This window comes from Thalia democratica, chromosome 6 (genome assembly GCF_965202585.1).
Source record: "Thalia democratica chromosome 6, ktThaDemo2.hap1.1, whole genome shotgun sequence".
Lineage (NCBI taxonomy): Eukaryota > Metazoa > Chordata > Thaliacea > Salpida > Salpidae > Thalia > Thalia democratica.
The window spans coordinates 15809081-15834578 of record NC_139170.1 but is presented as its reverse complement, the minus strand read 5'-3'; the positions used below and the strand labels follow the sequence as shown (position 1 = coordinate 15834578).

General features: G+C 24.6%; 1 protein-coding gene and 2 non-coding genes across 3 annotated transcripts; 2 read left to right on the top strand and 1 right to left on the bottom strand.

The window, feature by feature from the left end:
- The first annotated feature begins 1628 nt into the window (after positions 1-1628).
- LOC145838254 (glycerophosphocholine phosphodiesterase GPCPD1-like) lies at positions 1629-25296 on the top strand. Its single transcript, XM_082945817.1, has 17 exons — positions 1629-1702; positions 3368-3452; positions 5315-5402; positions 6094-6207; positions 11563-11660; positions 12685-12767; positions 13523-13614; positions 19030-19150; positions 20003-20132; positions 21787-21841; positions 22132-22227; positions 22369-22480; positions 22757-22875; positions 23185-23321; positions 23786-23895; positions 24402-24582; positions 24922-25296. Exons 1-17 carry the CDS (start codon positions 1660-1662, stop codon positions 24977-24979), a joined length of 1722 nt encoding a protein of 573 aa, XP_082801943.1. The 5' UTR covers positions 1629-1659; the 3' UTR covers positions 24980-25296.
- Positions 14314-14511, top strand: LOC145839641 (small nucleolar RNA U3). The gene has a single exon (XR_014370087.1). It is a non-coding gene; the product is annotated as a small nucleolar RNA U3 (small nucleolar RNA).
- Positions 17180-17377, bottom strand: LOC145839640 (small nucleolar RNA U3). Its single transcript, XR_014370086.1, has one exon. It is a non-coding gene; the product is annotated as a small nucleolar RNA U3 (small nucleolar RNA).
- Positions 25297-25498: the final 202 nt, after the last annotated feature.

Genomic DNA, 25498 nt, shown 5'->3' with positions numbered 1-25498 from the left:
ATAGTACTTAGTGCTTTTTCACTAAGTTTTGGAAACATATTCATTGAACAAAACAAATATTGTTCATGGGTTTTGCTTTCAAACTGCATTTTGAGAAAACGATTCATGTATAATTAAATAAGTTAATCTTTTAACAATTCATCATCGGACATGTGATTCAAATTAAAAGAATATGGATTTATTATCCATTCTTCAGAAATTTCCAGTTCTCCTATTTTAAAATATTCGTCAAATGACTTGGATAGTATTTCCAAATGGTTCATAATTTCTTCACGCACACTTGAAACTAAACACTCATCTTCATCAGTTACTTCTTCAAGTAATGGAAAGTTTGATAAATTGCCTCTTTCAACTCGTCAACACCAGATATTTAACTTTTTTTAAAAGCATTTATTATTTCACAACATTTAAAAATTTTTACATTTGTCCCTTGCATGGAAACACTTGTCATTCAAGCGGCTGAAAATGTCACTTAAGTAAGCTAGTGTTTGAATAAATTCTTTTGATTCCATTTCTTTGACATGGTCATAGTCATGTTCCTAAAGAAAAGCTTTTACTTCTTTCCTCTATTCAAAAAGGTACGTTAAAGCTCTTAAAGCTTGGCTTAAACTTAAAACTAAACTTTTTATACATTTTGTTATGAATATATGTACTTAAAAAATAAAAATTAGCTGTTTTAAGTTAAGCTTATGTTATGTTTTATTTTCAAAACTATTAGCAGCTAGAAAGTTTCAAAATGATAAAGCTTTGAGTTAAGATTTTAAAAAGTTAAAAGATATATAGTCTTAAATTGTCAAAAGATATGTATAAAAGTAAGTACAAAAAAAGTTTGTATGCTTAAAACATAAATAGAAAAAAGTAGACTGAAGAAGGTAAACAGTTTAAGTTCAAAAAAGGAATGAATAGAAATAATGTTGATGCATTGAATACTTTTGCTGATCTATAAAAATTGGTTTCACTAAAGCTAAAAACAAGTTTTCTTAAATTGTATAACATACAGTAATTGCTGTGAACTTTACAATTTACTGATGTTAAATCTTTAAGTACCACTTTCTGCACAACTAAGCATAATAAAAGGTTACATTATAAATGTAATAGACTTAACAGAACCTGTTCTTAACAGCTAATAAAAAACCTGCTGAAGATACTAATTTTCATCTAAGTATTTCAATTAAAATAGATGCTAGCTCATAAACTGTTTTAAACAATTAATGGCCAGTTAAGAAAATAAAGTATTTAAAGAATAGATAATTAGAATTCACAGGTGTAAAACTCTAAGAAAGCTTTACTGAAATGTTAATTCTAAACTAACAGCTATTTAATGAAATTAGTAAAATGAATTCACTTCTAGAAAAGCGCTCTTGCTCTATGACGTATTAAAAAAAATAATTTATTCAGAAAATTAGTGCCAACTTCTTTTTATAACAAAATGTACTTTTTAATTTTATAAACTTAATCGGAGAGTGAAAATCTCCTTATTTATCATACAAAAATGAAAAGCCATCTCGCACCCCCTGGAATGCTGCCTCGCACCCCCCATAGGGGATCTGGAATATATGTTAAGAATAATATATTGATTTTTTTATCATATGTTATGCTAATATTTTATATTATGTAATACCTTTTACAGATTTATAAAACTATTTATAATAGATAAATATGGCTACATGTAAAGTAACATTTGGAATAGTTGAAGAAGGAGGTAAATTATTATGTTCATTATCTTTTACACATTTTTACTTTGTAGTTATTATACTATTTAGTTTTAATCATATATAATTTGTAATTATTTTGTTTCAGTTGTAAAATATTTAGGAAGTTTGTGAATGATTTTTACATAAAAAAAACTTAAGGAATACTAATACTATGTTAATATTAATATGATAAATAAAAACATTAACAGTTTTTTTTTTACAACTCCAAAGTAAATATTTATTTGTAATATACTTTGTTTTTTGAAAATAGTTCTAAACATATCTTAATTGTTTTTAGTGTTTTTCTTTAAAGTGTTTTTTTAAAGTTTATTAAAATAAACATACAATTATTTTAAAAATATATCTTCAATATGTTTTTTGTCTTCTGATTGTCACATTCAGTTTTAAACTGAAAAAGAGATTAATTAAAAAATAGATAAAACATTTTATTATTACTACTTTACCATAGAAAGATTAATTTCCTTTGTAAGGAAGTTCATATTTTATTAAGTTATTATACTATGTCCCTTACTTCTACTTTTGGTAACAATGTAATTATCAAAAAAAATATTAAAAGTAAGATGTTTTGTATTGACCACCATATTGTATGAATTTGTTTTTTTGGTTAATGTAAATATTTTCTCCTGCAGTTTTAGATCTTGAACTTTTAAAAATATTTCTACACACTTTTGTAACAAGCTAAAGCTTATAAAAAACTTTTAACACTGATTATTTTTAAATAAAGTTTATCAAGTAAAGCATTAAAGGGATAATTTGCACTAACAGAACAAATTAGCAATATAAGGTTTTATACTTATAAGAACTCATCTGGTAGACATAGTCACATGAATTGTTGTATTTTTCAAACCATATTTGATTAAGTATTTTCCTACTGAAGTTTGTAGGTTTTTGTTAAAAGTATATGAAGTAGTAAATTATCACAACTCAAAGCATTTTTGACATTTTTTTTTCAATGTAAGATTATATTCAACGCTTGTTTTTTACTTCATCAGCTATTAATGTAGTAGTAGTGTTTTTAGCAAGAAAATTAATCACACAACCATCAACAACAATCCAAGTGACATTGTATTACCTGGTTTGGTTGTCAGAATTGTGATAATTTAAGTTGTTTTTTTATTTTGATCTTATAAATATGGGTATATTCAGCACTTATAATAGTATTTAGAATATGTTGTTATTACACTTGTATATTAGATTGAGCACCTTACTTCAGATATTTGTCAACAATGATTGGAAATATATTGTACTAATTATTCCATATTTGGTTTTTATGCCTGTCTAAGTTAAAAAATATTTTTTTAAATTATTTTATTTATGAGAAGTTAAATAAGTTTGACGCATACCTGTGTTATAACAGTTTGATTATAAACTTCACCAAAACTAGAGTTTTAATTTTTTATTCCTTTTTTGAAGATAGCATATTTTGGTATACTTTTAAATCATTTCAACAGTATAAGTCAAAGTTCTCAATTTTCTTCAAAGGAGAAGATAAAAAATTTATTGATTAATGATATAATTCTATTTGAATAAGAAGACATTTATTATAACTGAGGTTCTCATTAATCTTATTTTTTGAGTGAAATAATTTATTATAAATATATTATATAAGTAGTTCTACTGTGATGTGGTGATAATTTTTGTTTGTATTTTAGACTCAACCAAAACATTTGGAGTTGTGGGAAATGTTAAAGAGCTTGGAAGCTGGGATATTAACAACTCAGTTATACTAAAAAAAGAGTAAGTTTTTAGAGATAAAAATTTTGCTTATATATATGTTTTTTTTATTTTTATGATTTATTATAAACTGTTTATGTAATTTTTTTTTAATATTACAAAAACAAAAAGTTGTGTTTTATTTTTAAGCATAGAAAACAATGAAGCAACATTTAAAATCTAATTCCATGATGTAATATAGAAATTTTCAATAAGTTTTTTTAAGTTATAAAGTATATGATTTTAGCTCTAGTTTAAGTTTTCAATAAGCTCTTATTTATATTTCTTAGATATACAAATAGACTCATATTTTTACGAACTGTTTTCATCAGAAGTTTTTAAAATTCACTTATACCAAATAAATATAGATCAGTTAGTCAATTATATTTGTTAATCATATTAATAATAAGTTTTATTAGATGTTATAACAACAAATTAAATAGGTATTTTATGTTAAGTTTTGTATGATTTACCATTTGTTTATAACTTACATTACACTTAATATTTTAATTAAAAAATAAATTGACAACTTGTGATATTAAAGTTTAAAAATATTTAAAGCCTAGGTTAACCACTTAAAATATGTAACATTTAATTTGTAAACTATCTTTTATTGCTTGCAAAAATTTGATAATCATATTAAAATTCTTATTGAGTTGACTGAAAAATATATTTAATGTTGTCATTGATTCTAAAATATAAGCAGTTATGATATGATTAAAAAAACATCAGCTAATTTAGGTTTTTATAAGTGGTAGTCAGCAAATTCATATTAAAAATTGCTTAACATTACGCTAACTATTTTTTTTTCTTTTACGTTGTTTTAAAGTAAACATCGGCAAAAGTCTACAGAGTCTAAGCCTGGACTTTCTATGGCATGAGACAAGCTCAAGTTAACATAAAGGTTTGATTATACCAGTTCGACAGCTTGTGGTCTCATGATCGAATTGGTATTATAAAACCTTTATGTTACCGTTTTTAAATTACTTATACTTAGTTATTTAAGATTTTAGTTAGTAAAAATATTTGTTGCACAAAAATATATAACTTTTATTTTACTTAAAAATATTTACCTATAAAGTTCGAAGCTATATTTTTTTTTTAATTTATCACATTTTTAAACATATACAAAATTTTTGTTTAATCAATATTAGTTTTATTGCCTTTATGTTAGGAACCTTTATGCCTTAAATCTATTAATTATTAAGATATATGCTTTTTTAACTTTTTTTATGTTATAGTTAAAAGAAAATTAGTGGCCTTAGAACTAGTTTTTTTTGTACTATAAGCTTTTTTGGTGTAATTGTCTTCCTTAGAATAAAATAACTAACTAAAAAAATATTATTTCTCTAGTTAATCGATCATTTTTGTCAGTCAAAAAATAGTACTTTATAGTGTGTTCAGATAAGTTTTTAAACTGTATATTTAAATCTGTAGTACAAGTATTTTTGAAATATCGATAAAAAATGTGTTTTCTAAGAATTCTGAAATTGCCTAATTATCAACGATAATTATTTTAATGTACGTATTGCTATTTGTCTGATTGTAAAAAAAACAATTAAAGGTCTTTGCTTTATAGAAGGAAAACATACATTTAATTTTTTTAAATCAAAACTTTGTTTGGTAATCTAAGTTTTGCTCAAAGAGCTTGTCAGAGCCTTAAGTCAATATTTTATTTTGATTTATTTTGTCTAGTCTTGATTTCGAACCGTATTTTAACTAGTTGTTAACAGTTTACTTTTCTTGAATTTTAACTATTATTTCAAGATATTTTTACTTTAGGCAACGAGCTCTTTGAGTGAAACTTAGTTTGACAAATAAACATTTGAAAAAAAAAGACCTAATATAATTTTATAAGTATCTTTAATTTTATTTTTTACTTACAGAGGTGCAAATCACCATAAAGTCACAATAAGTCTTGAAAAAGGAGCAAAAATAAACTACAGGTTCTTTCAAGCTAGAATAGTTAACAATGTTAGTTTATGAAAGGTTTTTTGATAGTTTATTTTTCTAATTTAATTGCTTTAGAATAAGTATTTTGTGTTTTTAGAATACTGTTTTATTTAGTAATATATTAAAATAACAAACAACAGCTTTTCAAGTTTATTATTGTCTATGACTAATTATTAATCAATTTGTTGCAATTACATTAGCTTACTTTAGTCTATTGATAATTTTTCTAATAGTCTTTGTTTTTCATTAAAATTATTAACAAAAAAATTCAAGTTGTAAACCAACTTGTCTGTGATTGTTAATATTTAATTAATATTTTCAAAAATTAGTGTATTTTTGTTTGTCAAATTTATTTTATTTAGATAATAGTTTAGTAATTTTCAAGCAACTTTAGATTAATGTTACATAAGTTATAAATGTTTAAAAAACATAAGCCTGTAATTCATGAAATAGTGGTAAAAATTAACAATTAGTGAGCAAAGTATAAAATGTTTAAAAAATTAAATAAACTCCTTTTTTTTCAAAAAATTAAAATAGTTTTTAACTGGTAACTCTTAAACTTTATTTTAATAAGATTAAAAAAAACAAGTTTTTAATTGTAAAGTTTTGTTATTTTGCTAATGTGTAAAAAAATTTGGACCATTATGGTGTTTATTCGATGCTTTATCACATTTTAGTGTGTTTAAGATTGAATTTGTAATCTGTTTAACAGAAAGTTTTAGTTGATTCGTGGGAATCAATGTGGGATTACAGAAAAATTGAGGTTCCACAAGCAGATGACTACAATGAAGAAAGTGACCGCGTTTTTGGAAACGGATATTTCCATGTTGGTTTGTTGTGTTCAAGTTTTATGTACTATTATCATTTTGACTTACTTTTATAAGTTTATTTAAATATATATAGCTATAGTTTAAGCATCAGCTATACTATGAATTTTAGCTTAATAAACCATAAAGTTTTACTGAAAATCTTTATAGAAGCTTTAAAAAAAAGTAATTATAAAGATGTCACAATAAAATAAAATTGTTTGAAAGCCAAGTTTTATTATTTATAAGTATAAAACAAATGTAAAACATAGAATAATAATATAATACTAAGTTAATTTGTACTTTATAGAATCAAAATCGTTCTATTTTACTAAACTGTTAGAAAAAAAAGCAATATAAAGTTTATATTATCATTTAACTTATGAATAACCTTTATAAAGTTTTTTGTGATATTTTATTAACTTTTGTAATTTAAGTCTTTATATGTTAAAAAAACAAACAGTATAAACACTTTTGTGATAGATAGTTTTTGGATTCCCTATTTTTTTCCTTCTGTTTGTATTCATTGCTGGATACTAGTAAGATTTTCACTTGTGATTTATTACTTCTATGTTTGTTTGATATAAATTGTTAGTAAAAATAAAACAAAATTTTATTGCCAAACTAGTATGTTGCTAACTATTCTTTGTAGTAATAATTGTGCAAGTGGTTTTTATATTAAGTTAAAAAGTACAATGTAGTGCAAAATAAGTCGTTACAGTCATAATTTTTAGATATTTTTTGCAGCTACAGTAAAATTTTTTTATTCTATAAGTTTAGATATACTTTTGTATAAAAATATGTGTAAAATAAAGTTCTAATAAAGGTTATTCAGGAAGTTTTATTATAAGTTTTATTATATTTGTGTTTGAAAAAAAGATACCACTAAAGTTAAGGCTATGGTAGGTCAAGGCATGAAAAATTACGTAAACTCTGTAAAAAAAATAATAATTTAAGCTAATTTTTAGAGAATATAAAAAAAGTATATATTTTTCATAAAATCTTAGTTTTGTAATTGTTTTTTTAAAGATAGTATATGACAATTTATTTTTTGTTTTTTTAGTTTCTAAGTACTAAAATGTTAAATTTATGTTTGTTCTAGAGACTTCAAATGTTCTAGAAGTATTTTTTTATTTTGGTTAAAAATTTTTTTAATTATTTTTATAACTTAATTTAGTTAATGAAAAAAATATTTTATAACAAAACAGAATATTTTTTTTGTAGACTACGAAAAATCCTGAATAAAAAAAAAGTTTAGAATAAAGAATGAAGTTTAAAATACTTTTTATAATCTATAGGATATGAAATAGTATTTTTAAGTCTTTTTAAGTTTCTTCCAACAGAGCCTATAGATCTCACTATTTTAATCCATAATATCTTATAAACTACTCTAAGTTATATTAGCTTTATAAAGTTTTTGGTAAGTGATATAAAAGTTTTAAAAATAAGACCAACTTTTAAACTCTTACAAAAACAATTTAAGACCTCTTTATGGACTTGAAGTTTTTAAAAATTACACAGCAACTAATGTTTTTTTATTGCATAATTTCACTAAAAGCATAGTTAAATAAATTATTTTCCAGTTGCTAAAAGTATAATAAAAAGACTAATAATATATCAAATTTATGCAATCAATAATCCCCTAGCAATGTTTGTCGAATATGTTTGCTGTAAGTTTTTCAAACTTGATTGTTTAGCATTTCTTTGCATTAGCCTTTTATACACCGGTATTATTAAATAAAAACAATAATTTGTTCAGAATGTAAATTTTAACATGATGATTTTGTCAAATTGTTTAAGTGAAATTTGCATCAATATCCTCAGCTATGTTGTAACATACATCACCATCAGTCATGTTATAATCAAGATGCCAGTTAATTACAGCTGTTTACTATAGCAACTAAAATGCTAAAGTAACAATTTGTAGCTAACTTTTTCACATTTTTTACCTTATATTAAAATTTCATTAGTTATTTTTTTTTTACTTTTGTTTTAATAAAATTACTAAAAAGTTAACTTTTAAAATTTTTAATTTACATTGTACTTTATTATTATAACATTTTGTTTGTAAAATTAAAACAGTATATCATATTAATTTTATACTTAAGCTCTTTCTTTTATAACAAAAATAAAGTTCTTTAGCTTAATGCTTTAAAAAAAAAAACTTATAAAGTACAAAAAAAAAATTTCTGTGATTTTAAGTTTTAATTAACATTTTTGTTTATTGACTATAATTTTTTGTATCATGTGTTTAAAAAAAATACATAATTTCTTCAAGGTACCACAAATTTAAATGTTTCAACATCTTAATATATTTATAAAAGTTTTTAAATTTTAAATTTTAAAAATTTTCAGGAAAAGTTCTTTGAAATATTAATGATATGGTTATACTTAATAAAAAAAACAAATTAATATCAAAGTGTTAAAAAATATATTCATCCTCCTATGATCTTAAAAATCAATTTTTTTTTTCTTTTATTTCTCATTAACAACAATTTTTAATGGGCCATAATAATTTTGGTTAAATTCAATCTATAAAAATAGAACAATTAAACCAATGCCAGGCTTTAAAAACAAGTTTATTGTTAATGAAAAATTGTTTTTAGATTTTTAAATGTAGTTAAAATTTAATAATATATATTATTTTTATAAATAAAATTTTCAATATAATGGTGAAACTATTTTTCATCCTTGTTATTAGTGCAACATAAACCTTGGCAAATTATTAATTTTTAATTTAAATTAATTTATTTTTAAACTACATTTTAAAATCTAGAACAGTTCTATTTATTAGAGAAAAGATTAAACATTGCATGTAACATATTGAGGTGAATATTTTACCCTTATTTATGTAAAAATATTAAAAGACAGCTATTCTACAATATACTATAAATAATTAAACTTAACTATGAAATTCACCTCTTTTATAATTTTTTTTTAAATATAAACAATTTTGAAAAAATTATAAACAGGTAAATTATACACATAAACTTATTACCCAAAACACTAAACCTAGTGTTAAATTAAAATGAAGTAATTCATTCACCTAAAAAAAAACAATTAAATTTTAAAATATGCTAGATTAACTTATGTGTATTATCATTGTTTTACTAAGAAATGCTACAGATTATCAAACTGCATACAAAAACTGCTTGTTCAAGTAGGGTAATTTTAGAATATTTTAATAGAAACATTTAGCAGTTTTATAAAGGATATTCATTTAATTTTACAAGATGAAGGCATTGATAATTAAGTAATTTTGTAAAATTCCTGGAAATTTTTTCAATTTTAATCACACTTTAAAGAATTTTAATTAATTCTTTACCATTCAAAGACTTATTTTTAAATGTAAGGAATTTAGTAAATTTAAACTGACAAAATCTGGTATTTTTTTTAATTTAGTCAAATTTCCTGACTGTTTTCAAAAAAAGATTTACTTTTTTATTCCTGTTACTTGTTTTTATTTTTGCTTTTCCTAAGTTTTCTGACTTTTCCTGACCTTGTTGCAAGTCTGCTTAATTTACAAAACTAGTTGTAAAAACCTTGAGTTGTATACTAAAACTTTCAAATATAAATTTTTTTTTAATAAATTACCTAATTATAATAAAAAAAGACTCAATGAATTTGCCATATCAAAAATTTAAAATAGAATTCATCTAAGCAAATAGTAGTTTCAAGTTTGTTAATAAAAATATTAAATTATATTAATAAAAGGAATTAATAAAGCTTTCAATTTTATATTTCATCTTATCAATAATTATAAAACTAGTAGTAAATATTTTACCCTTATTTATGTAAAAAATATTTAAAAACAACTATTCTACAATAAACTATAAATAATTAAACTTAACCATGAAATTCACCTCTTTTATAATTTATTTAAAAAATTTAAACAATTTTGAAAAAATTGTAATGAGGTAAATTATAAACATAAACTTATTACCCAAAACACTAAACCTAGTGTTTAATTAGAATGAAATTATTTGTTTACTTAAACAAAAAACAATTCAATTCTAAAGTATGCTAGATAAACTCTTGTGTATTATCATTGTTTTACTAAAAAATGCTACAGATTATCATACTGCCTACAAAAACTGTCTGTTCAAGTAGGGTAGTTTAACAAAATTTTAATAGAAACATTTTGCAGTTTTATAAAGGATATTCATTTAATTTTACAAGATGAAGGCATTGATAATTAAGTAATTTTGTAAAATTCTTGGAAGTTTTTTTCAATTTTAATCACACTTTAAAGAATTTTAATTAATTCTTTACCATTCAAAGACTTGTTTTTGAATATAAGGAATTCAGTAAATTTAAACTGACAAAATCTGGTATTTTTTAATATTTAGTTAAGCTTCCTGACTGTTAAAAAAAAAATCTTACTATTCTTGTTATTTGTCTTTTTTTTCTGCTTTTCCTGACCTTGTTTCAACTCTGCTTAATTTACAAAACTAGTTGTAAAAACCTTGAGTTGTACACTAAAACTTTCAGGTATAATTTTTTTTTAGATAAATTACCTAATTATAATAAAAAAAAACTCAATAAATTTGCCACATTAAAAATTAAAAATTTTAAACAGATTTCTACTTAGCAAATAGTAGTTTCAAGTTTGTAAACAAAAATAATAAATTATATTCAAATTACTTTTAAGAGAAATCTATGTCTTAATAAAATAATTTATAATGAATCTTAAAAAATTATAATAATCAAACTTTATTTTCAAGTTTAAAAATTCAAATAATTTGATAAAAGTAGGATATAAGAAAAAAAAATTGTCTATTTCATCTAATTTTTGGAAAAAAAAATCAACTAATAAATTAACTTAACATCAATTAGTTCCAAAGCTACAATGTTTTTAGTTTATTAACCATTTAAATAAGTGGAAGATACTTTTCTTTAATTTTTCTAACCAAACATTACCTACAACTATAAGGTTAAAAGGTAGTTATGATTAAATTAGCAATAAAGTGACTAAAATTAACCTTATGAAAATAAAAAACATAAACTTACATTTAAGGCATTCATATTTATAAAAACAATATGGTTTTAAATATGTTGGTGTAATTGAATATATGAAACTTTTATGTTCTCAACTTGTAAAATACAGCTTTTTCTTTCATAAGAAATTTTAATTCTATTGCCGGGGATTTTATTTTTTTATTCTACTGCGGGGATTTTGTGCTCTGCGATTTAACATCTCTGATCACCATATACTTGTTTGGTAAATAAGTTTTTTATTACATATTTTTTACCTAATCATTGTGCTGTAGGAGATCTTCATATATTATTTTATAGTTTTGCTGGTTCACAGTTTTAACTTTTTTTGGTCTATAAATATCACGGTTTTGTTTAAAATAACTAAAAGTTTGCAACAGAAAAATTGCTCACAAGGGTGGCTGACGTCACAATCAAAACTGTACTTGAATTTCAGCAACTGCAAGGAAAAACTCATGCTGAAAAATAATTACGATGGGTAACTTTTTAGCTGGTTGTTGATAAATGTAAATAAGCGGTAATATAAAAATAAAATCTATATGTATTTTTAGTAAAGCTTCTATAGGTTTTTTTTTATTAAGGCTTGTAGTTATGCTGACAATTAAACGATAATTTTTACCCTAAATAATATTATAAATTTGTTACCGTTTTTTAGTTTTAGTTTTTATTAAATGTTAATTAAAGTATTACCTGTAACAAGTTTTTCCCTTGAAGTAAAGAATAAGATTAAAAAAAAAAGAATACTGAAAGCTATGATTTGGTTTAGATTCATAATCGGTTCCCTAATATTTGTAATACAGTGCTTATTCACTTATCCGGACACGTTTGGCAAGATTTTTCTGTAAACGTGTCCGGATAACTAAAATTCCGGATGAGTACAAAAACCGATTTTTCCATATAATAATATAACTGCATTATAATGTAACTGCTGTATATAATGCAATGCATAATAAAAGTGTTATGGTAAAGGATAGACGTTTGTTTTATAGTTTTTTAGCAGAAAATTCACGGAATTTAATAACTTGTGAAGCTTTTTCTGGCGTGGCTTCTGGCTAACACCGATAATAAGCTAAAAAATCATCTAATAACTAAACTAAATTTTTGATAACTAAACTAGTATTGAAAAAAGATAGAATGTAATCTTGAGTAGTGTTATTACGTCTTAATAATAAACTAAGTTATAGAATTTATTAAATTACTTAAAATTTTCTTACAGCATAAAAGCTTAAATATTTGTATCATACAAAAATGTTAGTGTTTAACATTGATATTTTTTTGAGTTTTCTTCTCGACTGAAACTGTCCGGATAAGTGAAGTCCGGATTAGTGAATAAGCACTGTACCTGGAAAGTTTAAGCTTGATTAATTTTATGTAAAATTATGAATTAACTCTATATATATAGTAATAAGTTCGTTTTTTACTTAATTTTTTAATCAAATAAATACAAACACTAATATAAAAAAGCAGTTAAACTTTAATTTCCTTAAATTTCCTCTTTTCAGGTTAAAGTTTTCAGTTACAGCAGACAATGCTATTTCTTCAAAACTCGTCAAATTAACACCAACTAAGTGTGATGTATTTTCAAGTTTGTATATTTTTATTTTCTGTTTCAACAAACAATGTTCACTTATAAAATAAATCTTGTAAAAAAGAATAATTAGCCTTTCTTTTATTAAAGTTATTAAAAATTGATAATAGTGCCTATTTTTTTATAATTACATTTATTTATAATCCATTAAAGCATTGTGTAAAAAATTATTAGCGCTTAATGTCTGACATAAAATTACGCTAAACTTTAATAAGCTTTTCATTGTATGGAAATGCTACGATTGCTATAGTTATTTTCCTTTACTTTTTTATAAGGTTTTCTTAATGAAGTACACACACTTAAACTCTAGCTAATAAAGCTAGTTTATAAGTTTAGTCAAAATAAAACCATAAAATTTTGTATAAACAAATTAAACCTTAATTTGTATTTTTTTCGTTCAAAATAATACTTTTAAAGTTTTATCAACGTTTAATATTAAAACAAACGTAATTGTGTGCAGTTTTAGATTAAATTAATTTCTTTAAAAGATCTACCTAGAAACTCAAGCTTTTTTATATTTGGCTTGTTGTTTATTATTTAATATTTTTTGCATAAAATCTTTATATAAGCTATTATATTTCCAGATGCTTAAATGTTCTTTATTGACACCATACATAATGAATATTAAAAAAAAAGTAGACTTTTAAGAATTGAAAACAGTAAAATTTAAACAAAATTAACAAACTTATTCAAGTAGTTATTGTAATTTTTTGAAACGATTTTAATTATTAACTTAGTTTTGTATTATTTAGGCTTGCAATTTGACCTGCCAAAGGATGCAAATGAATTTAATTACACAGTTTTTGAGTTCTGGAAAGATATTGGACTTACTTGCAATATTTATGTAGGTTTCATATAAAGTAAAATGACTTTAATAAACATAAGTAACTCAAACATTATAGCAATATAAAGCTATGTTTTAAAAATTTAATCCAAAAAATAACTTATAACACAATATTTTATAAAATACTCAATATTTTTGCTGATGAACAAAGTTTATAAATATTTTTCTATTTATAAAATGTTATAAATTTAGGCTGTTTTGGTGCACCTCGTGCAGGGGTCGGCAAAACGTGGCCCGCGAGTACCTCCAGCCTTCCGACCCCTGACATCTAGTGTATACAAACCTATTTAAAAATAGTCATATTTGAAAGTTTTTTGTTTAGTGTTTTACTTAGCTATAATTTTACAATAGGGTAATCTTTACAAAATAAAATAAAAGAGCACCAAGTTGTACAATAGATTTTGAACAACTTCGACGTATTAAAATATTTTTTACTATTATTTTTTACATATTATTTTAGACTTAAATTTATGTAAGATTAAAGAGTTAAAGGAAAGAAGTTTTTTTTTTGATTTGTGACTATACTTTCAAAATAAAATATTAGCGATTAATACATCTAGCCATAATATACTAAGCAAGAACATCTTGCTTTTTTTTTAAAGCTTCTCTTTATCTCTTTTTTGCTTACGTCACAACAGCTTACAGCAAACACTAGCAAGCATACTGTCATATATAAACAAAATTTTTTGCTGTCTGGTCAAGATCATACTTTTAGGGATCATTTCTAAAGTGTGTGTCTCACGAACGTTATTTAACAATGACGGTCAACCTCTCACGATGATGAATTGTGGAGCGGTTTTCTGAGCAGGAAAATGACTTCAGCCTGGCTGAATGTCGTAATGACTGTTCCACTTTTGCTACGGCATAAGTGGGGGGAAATCTCTCTTTCTGAGTGATACACCAAAAGCTATAAGAAGCTTATATTAAGAACAAGGTTAAAATGAAAAGGAACATTAAATAGCACAACTTAGTTGTGATTATGGAACAAGATTGGAAAACAGTTTTGACTTTGTCTACTTAATGTACCGAAAGTTATCTTACATAAGTTTTACGAAATATACTCAATTAGTAAAAGTTTATTGTTATGTAACTTTATGTTTTATATTTATGAATTACTGTATTAAAGTAACATTTAAGTTACGGTTTTCCAAAGTGGTCCATACGGCCCCTGTTTTTATCTTTGGGTTTTCAACACGGGACGGGTCAAATATGCACGAAGAGATGTATTTGCACGAGAGTAAAAAATAGTAACAAAACTACCAACCAAGGGTTAGGGATAAAAAAAGGTATTGATAAGAAAAAAATATTCTAAAATGAAAAAGAAAATTATTATTATAAGAAAACTAAGTTACGGACCAATGTATAAGGGTAACAGAGAACAGTGAAAAATAAAAAAAAAAGTAAATGTAAAAAAAAACCTAAGTAAATAATCAATAAAAACAAAAAAAATACCGACTAAGGGTTTGAGGTAACAGTAATAATAAAAAAAAGTAAAAAAAAATCAACTTGTGCAAAAGTGACCCTTCGTGCATATTTGACACCTGCCCCTTTAACACATATCCCAAAATATCTAGTGAAATTTTATTGTGAAATGTACTTATGTACCTCCTTGAGGGGCCATCTTAACAAGTAAGGGGGCGATAAGCAGCTAATGGGGCCTTGACTAAGTAAAACGAAGAGACAATTTATTATGGATTAAAATTTTTCTATTTTATTTCTCTATCACTGATACCCCTAATCGATAGCCTTGATCGGTATTATTTTAATAATAAAAAAAGAAAAAATTCTCTTTTAATTATTTTGTGTATATATAATTTTTTACTTTTGTTCAAAATTGACCCTCCTTGCAAAAGTGACCCTTTGTGCAAAAGTTTCTTCGTGCATATTTAACTTGTACCCTTGGAGTCTGATTGTAATGTAACGGTGTTTCCCCTAATATTTTCTCAATCAGCAAAATATAAAAAAAAAAAAAAAAAAAGTATTTTTAATTCACACCCTTATCCCTAACCTATCATACCCAAACATGCTACAAACAAAAAATAAAAAATTATGAAAAAAACTTTTTTGTTTTGCTGACTCAGCAAATATTAGTTGAAACCATTACATTACAACAAGACTCGTCCCCTTGAGAGGCTACTTAAGTACTTTTCACAAAAAATTTGAAATTTACTTTTTATATTCTTGGGTGTGTTTTGAAAAGCAAAATAGATCTTAGGAAAAATTTACTGGAAATTTGAAACTTATACTAAGTTTTCCGTGCTTTATAGTTGGTGGTGGTGTAACGAAATTAATATTTCATTTTAAATTAATATTTAACGAAATAAATTAATTGTAACGAAATTAATATTTCATTTTAATGTTTATTTTTCTAATGTGTGTTAACATTTTATAGACTCCGTAGATCTGTTCTTAAATTTATTTGAGAGCAGTGAAACGCCGTTAGTTGAAATAAAGTTTTAGCACAAGAACATCTGTGATATTTCATTTTAATATTTTAAAGCTCGTGAATAAATATGGAATTTTATGTAACAATAAAAGCAATTTTCATTATTCTCAAAACAAGCTTTTCCAAAACAATTTTTATAACTTTCAAAACAATTTTCTTAAAACATTAAACAATATTGTTTACTTAAAGGAGTTACATTTGTTTCAGTGCTTATAAAACGGAATTTTACTTGCATTTACTTGCAGTATCGGTTAGTGTTTGGTGAAGCTCGTAATGTTGTATTATAAAATGTTTAAATTTAAGTTTGAAATGCTTCGTTTTCTTTAGTTTAAGATACTTCTTGTTACTTGTGTTCAATCATAGTTTTAGTTAGTGTGTCGTGTGATTATTTTATATTTGTAAATAAACTTTTGCTTACTTTTAAGTATCTTAGATGTATTTATTTAATCTAACCATATCTATCCCCATTTAATTACCCCTAGCAGTTTAGATTGGTTACATTAGACACCACGACGGGTACTCTTATTGGGATAGTGGCGATTATTTTTAATTTTCTGAAAAAATGCGTTTATAAAAATGAGTTTAAGAAACGCTGATTTAATTAGACTAAAATTAGCCTAACGTTGAAAACTACTCTTAAGCAAAATCAGTTTTATGAGACAATACAAGCTAATTTACAGCTAATTTTAAGGGTTAGCCGTAGGTGTCAAGTATGCACGAAGAGACACTTTTGTACGGAGACACTTTTGCATGGGTAAAAAAAAACATTTCACTTTACTTTTTTATAAACTATAATTTTTTTGTTACTCTTACTATCACTGTTACCCTAGCCCCTTACTCTTGGTTGGTAGCTTTTTTTAAAATATTATATCTAATTTTGCAACAATCACTGTTACTTTTAACCCTTGGTCAGTAACTTTGTCTCTTTTTTGCTATCACTGTTACAGCCAACCTGTGGTCTGTATTTTTTTGCTCTCGTGCATCTTTATAAACTAAGTTTTTTATAGAAAAAGCATGCCTAAAAAAATTTGATTTGTTCCCTAATCACAGCTTAGTTGTGTTATTTAATGTTCCTTTTCATTTTCTTGTTTTAATATAAGCTTCTTAGGCTTTTGGTGTATCACTCAGAAAGAGAGATTTCCCCCCACTTCTGCCGTAGCAAAAGTGGAACAGTCATTACGACATTCAGCCAGGCTGAAGTCATTTTCCTGCTCAGAAAACCGCTCCACAATTCATCATCGTGAGAGGTTGACCGTCATTGTTAAATAACGTTCGTGAGACACACACTTTAGAAATGATCCCTAAAAGTATGATCTTGATCAGACAGCAAAAATTTTGTTTATATATGAGAGTATGCTTGCTAGTGTTTGCTGTAAGCTGTTGTGACGTAAGCAAAACGGGAGATTGATTATGACATCATAAAGTATAGCTGCAGTAACAGAGAAATATATATTTTACTTAGTTCGTATATGAATTTATTCGTTCAAGAATTTATGTTACAAACTAAGTTTCGGTCAAAGACCTCGTCAGTGCTTGAATAAATCTAAAAAAATATGTGACAGTCATGGAAATAACCATTTAAATAATTAAATTAAAATAAAAACAAATTTTTACTCAAAATTTTTACTTAAATAACTAAAAAAATTAAATTTTATATTAAGATTGAGTTTAAAGAAAAATTTAAATCTTAGATAAGTTTTAAAATCAATATAACAACAATTGTAATAATAAAAGTTGTATGTAGCTTTCTTTTATCTTCAAGTTAATTTTCAAAGTAAACACTGCTTAAGCAAAAATGTAGTTGTTAAAGTGAGCTAAAAGTTGAGGTGCATTTTAACGTAGCTTATTTTGATTGTGAGTTAACTATTGAAAATTTAAACAATCTTGTGCTTGTAATAGCTATGAAAATTTGAAATCCCGCCCGAATGCTTTATATAAAAACTTAGTTCGTATATTAATAGAATAAATATAAAAGTATAATAATGTATATAATAACTTATCACAAAACATACATGTTTATGCATTGACTGCAAATATTGAAACAGGATTGCCAAAAAACCTTCGATTTGACAATTTAGGCAAAAAAAAACTGTAATTTTAAATTTTTTAAACATTGAAAAACCTTAAATTTTTAACAAAAGTCAATAAAAAACCTGGAAATATCTCGAATTTTAAACAGTTATACATGTAAATTGATGAAATTTGATAAGATGCAAAGTATCTATATTAAGTTATAAATGTTTTTGTATTATTAAACAAGTATATGTTTAAAGTATTGTTAAAGTATTTTTCAACATTTTTTTACTAGTTAAAACAGTTTTTAACCTTCAATTTGTTTTTTTTTTGTACTTTTTAAAACCTTGAAGAAATTCAGAAAAGCTGGAAAAAAAGCTCAAAATATTTTTGGCAACCCTGTTGATTTTTAAATTATTTACATTTAAAATAGATTGATGTTGTTTCAGCTTTATTAAGCGTAATGAAACTTTTGTCAACAGAAACCTTAATTTTTTTTAATTTTCTTATGTGTTTAAAAATTTAAAACAAATATATTGTTAACTTTATAGTATAAAAGTAAAACTAAAAAAAAAGAATCAAGACAATGTTATTTTTCAAAACGTTTTTCATTAAAGTTCGAAATCTTTTAGTGACAATTTAAAATAAAATAACTAACAGAACTTGATAAATTTATTCCTGCTTGGATCAAAATTTAGTTGTTATTTTTAGAATTAAGTATTTGAACTAAAAAAATACTTATCGTTATAAATTCAATCACATTTTAATTACATGTATAATTTGAATGCGAACTTAATGCACCATTATTTTTTGTAGAAACAATATAATAATGTAAATTGTTCTACTGTTAACATTTAAACACAATTAATTTAAATGTTTAACAAATTAAGTTGAATAGTTATAAAAATGATTTTATTTAAAAAAAACACTCATTAAATATTTTTTATATTTTGCAGGCTACAGATGAAAGCGGTCAAATTGGTGTGGCAGCCATTTCAACTTCGATGATTCAAAAATCAAATGGTTCTTTTGAACTTCCATTGGTGTTTCAACACAGAAAAATTATCACCATTAATGGTAGTTACAATAGTTTTTCGAATACAGCAAAGACTTTTGTTAAAATTGAAAATAATATTATCTTATCATAGATATCAGTTTTATTAGATAGATGCAATTACAAAAGCAAGTTTAAAAACATACAAAAACAGTTTCAATAAAGCTGTTTTTATAATTATCAGAAACTTATATACCAACTGAGCTGGTTTCAAATTAGATGCTTTACATCGGAAACCAGTGACAGTTTTGAAAAAGTCTTTTGAAATACTTTGTTATTGAAGTTGTTTAAAATTAATTAACACTAAAAAATACTCAACGCTACTGTTACTATGATTATCCTACAGCTTTAGTTGTATTTGAATATTATTTACTTGTAAAGAACTGCATTTTATAGTAGAAATATAATATTGCAGCTTACAATTTTAATCGAATATTTCAAATGCATTAACTTTCAGAAAATACGTTTAGAAAAGTAAAATTTAAAAAACTGAAATTAGTCAATTATTATGCTAAAATAATTATGAGAAAAAACTTCTATTTATTTATGTTAGCAAGAAACTTTATATTTTAATTTTATACTTAAAACTCATTGAAAAAAAAAGTCTAACATTTAAAATTTTAAAAGTTCTATAGACTAGTTTACAATTTAATAAGTAAATTATACATATATAAGGTATATTAGTCCATATTTATCCTTATTTATCCTGTCTGGTAAAATAAATTATTACCATATTTCTATATATTATAAAGCAGCTTTATCTACGCTAAAAACACTTGATTTTGATAAGTAAACTTATTATACATATAAATTTGCTTGTTTACTAGACATTGACAAATACTATTTTATGAATTATCATTTTTCCATTATTTTAGTTGGGTATCTGATCGCACACCCGTTCGCAAACATGAAATCAAGTTGTGAAGAATCGAATAACAAATGGAGCAGAAGCAAAATGTTGCTGGTCGGCCACAGAGGGTGCGGTAACTCGTTCACTTCCGAACAGTTTGTTTTGTTATTTATTTTATGATTAGCTTGGTATATAATGTTTTATTTTGTTATTTTATATTTAGTTCTTAAGTTCACTGGTTAAATTGTCAGAAATGTAAAAACACAATGTGTCTGGGAGTTACTTTTGTAAGTTCATCTTTAAAAAATACAATACTTGTGTTTATTTTTATGTGTAATACCAAATTATAGAAATATCTAAAATAGCAAACTATATACAATTCAAACTTTTAAAAATAGTCCAGCTTTTACACTAGTTTTAACCATGCTTATTTATAATCCTCTTCGCGCTAAATCATGAGTTAGTAGCCTTGTGTTAAAATTCGCCGTCGTGAATTTGTAAGTTTATATAACTAATCAAACATTAAATTTAATAACATTTCATAACGTGATAATTATTAGGGTTGCCACTCGGTCAGGAAAAGTCAGGAAATCAGGAAAAGTCAGGAAAAATTTAAAAAAAAATGACAAAAGTCAGGAAAAAATGGGGGGTTTTGAAAAAAAGTCAGGAAAAGTCAGGAAATTTCAAAAAATTAAAAAAAAAAATCAGATTTTGTCAGCTTAAATTTACAAAATTCCTTGTTTTCCAAAGCCTTCAAATGGTAAAAGTTAATTAAAGTTCTTTAGAGTCAGGAAAAAATTTCAAAATTTTCCTAAAAATTTACAAAAATATTTAATTTTATTTCCAATGCCTTCATCTGGTATAAATTAGTAAAATATCCTTTATAAAACTGCAAAACTTTTCTATTAAAATATTGAACAAGTACCCTACTTGAACAAGCAGGTTTTGTAAGCTTTTTAGTATTGATGATCTGTAGCAAGGACACTTCCATAGTGAAACTATGATATATAAACAAAAGTTTATCTAGCATAAATTTAGAATCAAAGTGTTTTTTGTTTAAGTGTATAATTGAGTTCTTTATAACTAAGCAGTTAGTTAAGTATTTTATGTAACAAGTTAATGTGTATACTGAAGCGGAATGCAGACCAGATGAAGGAAACCATATCTTCATTAGATGAAGAAGTTGAACTGCTAATAAAAAAACGGAGAAAATAAATTTTAGTACATACATTTAAAAAAAACAGTATTTGATTTAGTTCTTAATTGTTTAAATGTTTTAACTGTAAAAGCTCGTTATTGTTTTAGGTTTGAGTTGTGAAAGTTCCTTATTGGTTTAAGGTTTTAATTATAAAGTTCCTTATATGTCGTTTGTTTATCTAGATACATTTATTCTAGGAAATGCTAAAAAATTGTGTCTTTTTTCAGACAAGCTGTGTTTATAAGGTGATAATACAAGTATTTTGCTGTTAGAGCTGTTTATTACAAACATCAATCATACAAAGATGGTTTAAGTGATGTACTGGAAGTTTGATGATGGAATTCAGCAAAAAACTGTTGTTTTTAACCTGTATTAAAATTAGATTGAAAGCTTTATATAGTTTAAAGTGTTAGGTTATGTATTTTAGAATAAGTTTAATTTAAGAGTTTGATTAAGAAAAGTCAGGAAATTTTTTGTAAACAGTCAGGAATAAGTCAGGAAAAGTCAGGAAATTTTTCTCAGCTTGATCAGTGGCAACCATATTATACAACCACCGTAGCTTACAATTAAAGAAAGACTGTATCTTGTATTAACTGAAATATTGTTTACAGTTTATCAAACTACAGAGAAAATAGCATTGAAAGTTTTAAAAAAGTATCTGATCAAGTAAGTTAGAGTTTAAATAGAATTAATTTTATTAGGTTTTTTATTTGTATTTGTAGCTTTAAAAAAAAATTTAAATCCTGTTAGTGTTTTTTTTTTTTGTTCTAAATAGTTTAAAATGATTATTATGCATTAATAGTACTATTATTGAAATAGTATTTTAATCAAGATTAATAACATATATATTGAAAAACACAGTTAAAAAATTGTTACTATATAAACTGTGCCATTTTTAACAATTTGTTGGAAACCCTTATATACGCAACCTTGTTCTTAACAAATTATATATACAGCAAACAAATGCATTTGTTGAGTTTGATGTTCATCTGACGAAAGATGATGTTCCAATCGTATATCACGATCTAACTACTTGCCTGCAAACGTTGAGCGTTAGTAGCTGTAAAAAAAGTTTTAAGTAAATTTGTTTTTATTCTTTCGTTTATATAAATTTAATTGTTTAAATTGTGAAAATTTTTTACAAAATAACATAAAAAACTATGTGTTGTATGTTTAAAAGTCGATATCTTTAGACAGATGGAAAAATAAACTTAGCCGAATTACCAGTATGTCAATTGAGACTAGATGAATTAACACAAATGAAGACTTACCACAAAGCTAGAAAAATTTCAAACAGAATATTAGGTATATACCAGTCATTGTGTATATTTGTTTAAAAGCTGAATTTTTTTTCTATGCTTACGTTTAGGTATAAAAGTTAATTAGCAATAAATTTATTTACGTCTAAGTTAGGTTAGATGTTGTTTAACAAAAAAAAAACGATCTTTTAAAAGTTTTTTGCATATCATTCATTTACCCTTCTGAAAACACCATAACGTTTTTCTATGCTTTCTATATATTTTGTTATAAGCTTTCAATTTATGTAAGCATATTTATGAAAACAACACCTCTTTCCCACAGAATTCGATCAGGACGACTTCAAAATGAACCCGCCTTTCCCAACGCTGGCAGATGTTCTACAGGACGTACCTCAGTTCACAGGGTTCAACATCGAACTCAAATTTCCAGTTCAATCCATCGTTTGTTTTCTTTTTTTGAGATTAAAAATAAAACGACTGCTAGTTAATAGTTGTTAGCGTAAATTATGAAAAAATAATTTGTTACGTCATGACCTGAGGATGTTAAGTGGTGTTTTGCAAATTAACTAAAAAGTATATAAAACCATCTTCAAGCAAAAATAAAAGTAACACCCTACTTAGCAACTCATGTATAAAAGTTGAGTTTTTCTTTTGGTAAATATGTATTTTGTCAGAATAATAAAAATAAATTACTAAAATAAAACGTTATAAACAAGCATTGTGTTACAGTTATTTTTCTAATATTAACAGAACGGTAGATGGGAAGATGGTTTGATGGTATACAAAGATGCGAATTTGTTCATCGATCAGGTTCTTGATGTCGTCTTCAAATATTGCTTCGACAGAGAAATAATATTTTCCTCATTCGATGCCGATATTTGCACATTGTTAGTCCATTTCTATATGCTTTAAATGTAGTACCACTAATTAGGCTATCTTCATCATAGCTGAGATGTTTTTACCATCATACAATAAGCACGGGTGCACCGCGTGATGGTAAAAATCAGTCAATCTTCATTTCAGCTTTGCTACTATTTAACAAAAGAGCGTAATTTTTAAATGTATTTAAATCTTAAATTTTTGTATAGAAATAAACATTTTTTTTATAGTTTATTTAGTATAAAATTAAGCTCGTTAAGCAATATACTACTTACTTTTTTTTTAATTCAAACTATTAAAATATTCTATATATGTATCTGATATTTAACAATAAACTATTTAAAAACTTCTTACGAACATTCAAATTAGTATTTTGTTCATACACAACTCTTACCATTTCGAAAACATTTACAAAATCAATAAAGTATAATTTAAACATAAACTACTTTCAAAGCATCTTACGAACAAACAGGGCTCGTCAGAAACAGAACAGGTTTCCGGTTTGTTTGCTGACCAATGGCAACACGGACCATTATGTCAAAATGATGGATGTGAGAAGTCGATGCAACGAAATGGCCATCGGTATTGTTAATTTAAATTTTATTTTGTTTAATAAAAACTAAGGTAATAAAGATTTAATTTACACGTGCATAGTTTTTAAGCATTTTAAATATTTATAAGCGTCTTTTAAATACTTGTCGGTCAGTTTTATGATTTGGTTGAATCATAGTACTTTTTTCGAAGTTATTTTTCAGTGTTTTATGAAATAACGATTAAATAACATTATGATCGAACTTAGTTGATCTAATTATTAAAAATATAATGAACCTCTACGAACTACTTATTCTATAAGTGTTCGTTTATAAATTAATGCCTTCATTTTTCTTTATTTGATTTATACATTCCTAACTAAATTATTTAAATTTTATTTTGGTTAGACTGTAAAAATTTAAGTTACAAATAAATCTTAACTATTTAACCTTTTCTTAAGGTTTTCAAATCAATTATTTTACTTAACTTTTAACAATACTTAATAAACATTGATTTAAAAAAAATAAAAGCAAAATTTTTAATGGAACATTTTCCAGCGTACGCGAAATCTGAAGGGTTTTTGGGAATCACCTCACTCGAGAATGATTTCGACCAGCACCCAGATATAATCACCAAGGCCCACCAGTGCGGGTTGCTAATCGGTTTCTATGGCGACAATGTTTCTGAAAATCTGGATAAGTTTGATGATAAAATGGTCGATGTTGCCATTTACGACAGGTTTGTTGAGATTCATGAAATTGAAGGTGTGAAGTGAAGGCATTTTGTAAATTTGGTTTTAGTAAAGTTAAGGCAAAAAGTAGTTTTTGTTTGACTTCGCAATATGTGATCGAACAATAAAAGTAAGTTTCAAATTTCAGCAATCGCAAAAAGATGTGTTAGATAAATTATCTGTTTTAATAGATTATAGATATGTTAAGTTGCCAGAGTTGAACATTAAAAATGTTTAATATAAGAAAAATTTTAAATTAATTTTGAATTGCTATATGATTAGTATTCAACTATTGATTAAATTATTTTTCATAAATAAAATTACTTAATGCAAAATTTGTTTTTCAGAATTCATAAAGTCAAATACAGACCGATTGAGAGATCTACAGCAAGTGAACAAACTTAATTAGTTTTTGTAATTATGTTATTTTAGTACTCTTATAACTATCAGTAATATTAAATCGTAGATGACATTTTTTTATCAAGTATATTTTTATGCAATATATATAAGTTTTAATCGACTGAATTTTACTTGTATAAACCTCAACTTTTTAAACCAGCTAGTTAAATTGAACTTGAGTATTTAAAAACAGTCTAACTTCTAAAAGAGCTTTATATATTTTATTTTGACACTGTTGATAAAACACTGGTTAAGCAACCACTTCAAACTTTATATATTTTATGATTTTTTCATTTGAGAAATACACCTGATATATTTGATTACATTTTTTTGTATTTGTTATAAATAATTTATACTTTTACTTATTTTTTTTCTTTTTAATTATTTTTTTAGCTAGTATATTGTTATAACTTTTGAAATTAAGCTTTGAAGTTTTACGATATCTTTATTTTAAATGAAACTAAATTAAAGTGAATAAGAAAAAAATATTTAAATTTGATTGAGATTCAGTTGTAGTTAAATACT

Bases quoted from the DNA above. Each gene is read 5' to 3' on its own strand.
- LOC145838254 (XM_082945817.1), top strand. From the start codon at position 1,660: ATGGCTACATGTAAAGTAACATTTGGAATAGTTGAAGAAGGAG. The intron at 20,133-21,786 runs GTTTGTTTTGTT...TATTGTTTACAG, and splicing joins AACTCGTTCACTTCCGAACA to TTTATCAAACTACAGAGAAA. The intron at 22,876-23,184 runs GTTTGTTTTCTT...TAATATTAACAG, and splicing joins AATTTCCAGTTCAATCCATC to AACGGTAGATGGGAAGATGG.